This window comes from Penaeus vannamei, chromosome 41 (genome assembly GCF_042767895.1).
Source record: "Penaeus vannamei isolate JL-2024 chromosome 41, ASM4276789v1, whole genome shotgun sequence".
Classification (NCBI taxonomy): Eukaryota; Metazoa; Arthropoda; class Malacostraca; order Decapoda; family Penaeidae; genus Penaeus; species Penaeus vannamei.
Genome location: NC_091589.1, coordinates 21207394 through 21209893, shown reverse-complemented (window position 1 = coordinate 21209893; position 2500 = coordinate 21207394). Strand labels below are relative to the sequence as shown.

Sequence of the window (2500 nt, the reverse complement as noted above, 5' to 3'; positions counted from 1 at the left end):
GATGCTGGACCCATTATAGTCCACTGCAGGTATGTCTTATTAGGAGTTAATACTAACAGTCCAATAATATTGTATTGTTTTCTGTTGTATTCTGACTCATGTTTCGTGGGATATGCTTTCATTTCTGTGGTAGACTAAAAGAATATTGGGTAATATGGAAATCCAGATGTGGCAAAACCATGTCTTCTTGGCTTCACTTTTGTCATGGGACTTTGGTTTTGATAGCAAATTTTTGTGTTTATATAATCCAGTCATTGATTATTAATTATACAAATATATAAATAGATTTTGAATATGGAAGTAAAGTGTTCTGATGGTAACTGTAATAAGAATATTAATTTGTTATCTGTGGAGGGCATGCATGTCTTGCCAAGCTGAGAATTCCATCTCACTGATGACAAATATGGCAAGTAACACATTATCTCAGTCCAATCAGAGTTAGTCTTTTTACCATGCAGACTTTGCACCATGGTTGCCGAATGTTTTTTCTGGTAATTTTGGCTGAAAAATAGCACTGGTGACTTATTATATCATTCATGTCTGTACCAAAACCACAAATCCGGACATTATCAATGTTTATTTGTCTTGAAAAGTAGCTTACCATTTGCTTGGGTTGGCATGCACTGCCATGTTTACATGCACTCAGAAGTTTAAACCTTTTGGCATTTTAGCCAACTTGGAGGCATAGATTGATCAGATTTAGAAACAAAGAACTTACCACTATAATGATTATATAGACAGAAATGAAAAGGTGAATGTAAACAAAAAGTTATTGATTGAGTTTCTTATGAGTAGATGAACAGAGCATGGCCCCAATATTTATAACACAAAATCCCATGCTATGCTATGGACCCTTTTTTCATGTAGGAGTAGAATCTACAGTAATATTGTCATCTCTCCAGAATATAGTTTAGGACAGATACTGCTTACCCCTTGCAGATCTCTTTCCTCCAACCTCTTTCAGTGTAATAATGTATATGATGACAAGTGCATCCAAAGGTTCATTAAATGTTTTCTAAGTTTAAACTTCATGTATAACTAAAGCCTCTATATGTTCACATCAATACACAATAATATCATGATTGTAATATATGAACAGGAATGTATTAATGCTTATGTTACAGATGAAAGGTGAAAGAAAACATGTATTAAACTTTCTGGGAGACAATTAGATTGAGAATACCTTGGGATGCATATGCCCTTATATATTCATTGCAAACATTGCATATTACAAGGTAAAGTGGCTCTCTAATCATTGCAGAAATAGATAGATTAAAACTAGGATTTTTTCTCTATGAAATAGCTGTTAGAGGTAACAGTTTAGAAGAAAGGTAATGCTTTATACTACATAAACTTATATTTCTTGCATACATAGTGGCATCAATATTTTTTGTCGTGTTTTGCAAAATTCAGTAGATGTGGATTTAATGGAAAATTTATGGAAATATATTAGTCATATTATTTGATAGACTTTGAGTGTAATGGGTGACAGATATTTGAAGATGGATGCCTGATTTGCACACACTGTAAAGTCAGCCTGATTCTAGAGTTAGCTTTGCATAATATAATAACTACTAGTTAATTTAAGGCTTTTGTAACAGTTATGACATCAAAACCAGAAAATTAATGATGTTTGAAGTTACATTACATGAAAGTTTAGTTTTTGAATGGGTGCACTCTTTTTATTGTTATTATTATTATTATTATTATGAACATTATTATTAATATGAAGTAGAAATATTTTTGTCTGAAATAAAGACAAAGTGAAGGGATTTTTCTTTTTTGGTTTTGTTAATTTAGAGATATTACACTTTGCAGTATATCAATAACCATACAAAACTTAAAGATTTTGATTTATATATGCAACAAGGCAGATATTGCAAAAGTAACTTTTAGATTTTCTCATTGCAATCAGTAACCCTTGGGATATGGGAAAATATAAAATTTGAACCATATGTTTAATATTAGCTAAGGAAAATGGTTCTTGTTATCGAAATGAGAGATAAGTAATCAGCTTTAAATATTATTAACTACCTAGGGAAATGTGTGCAGCAGGGAGAATATTTTTACCTGCTTTTAGTTAATGTGTTTTATTCATTCATTTTGAAGCTGGCAACAGGTGCTTACAGAATGTAATATTTTTTGATGCACTTCATTTTGATTGTTATTTTTTTGTGTCTTCTTTTGTCTGTTTCTCGTTCCCACATTTTATCATAATTTCCTCCTCATCTTTCTTCATTCTCTCTACCTGTATGTCTTCTATCTCTCTCTCCTCTCCCTCTCCCTCTCCCTCTCCCTCCTTCCCTTACTCCCTCTCCCACCCTCTCCCTCCTTCCCTTACTCCCTCTCCCTCCCTCCCTCTCCCTCCCCCTCTTGGAAAACAAACTTATGAACAAACAACTGCTTCTACATTACAATGAAACACAGATCGGGCAAGCTTTACAACTAATTCTTTCAGACCACAACCAGTGGACATAGAAATAATCATCATAGTAATAAA

The 2500-nt window shown here is 33.0% G+C and overlaps 1 protein-coding gene across 5 annotated transcripts in view; it reads left to right on the top strand.

The window, feature by feature from the left end:
- Positions 1–2500, top strand: part of Ptp99A (Protein tyrosine phosphatase 99A) — a 1223378-nt gene that overhangs the window by 1211466 nt on the left and 9412 nt on the right. For all 5 annotated transcript variants that reach the window (XM_070117631.1, XM_070117630.1, XM_070117628.1 and 2 more), the window contains one exon: positions 1–29. This exon is cut by the window's left edge and continues 138 nt beyond it. In XM_070117631.1, the coding sequence (XP_069973732.1) occupies positions 1–29 (29 nt within the window). The remainder of the gene's footprint in view (positions 30–2500) is intronic.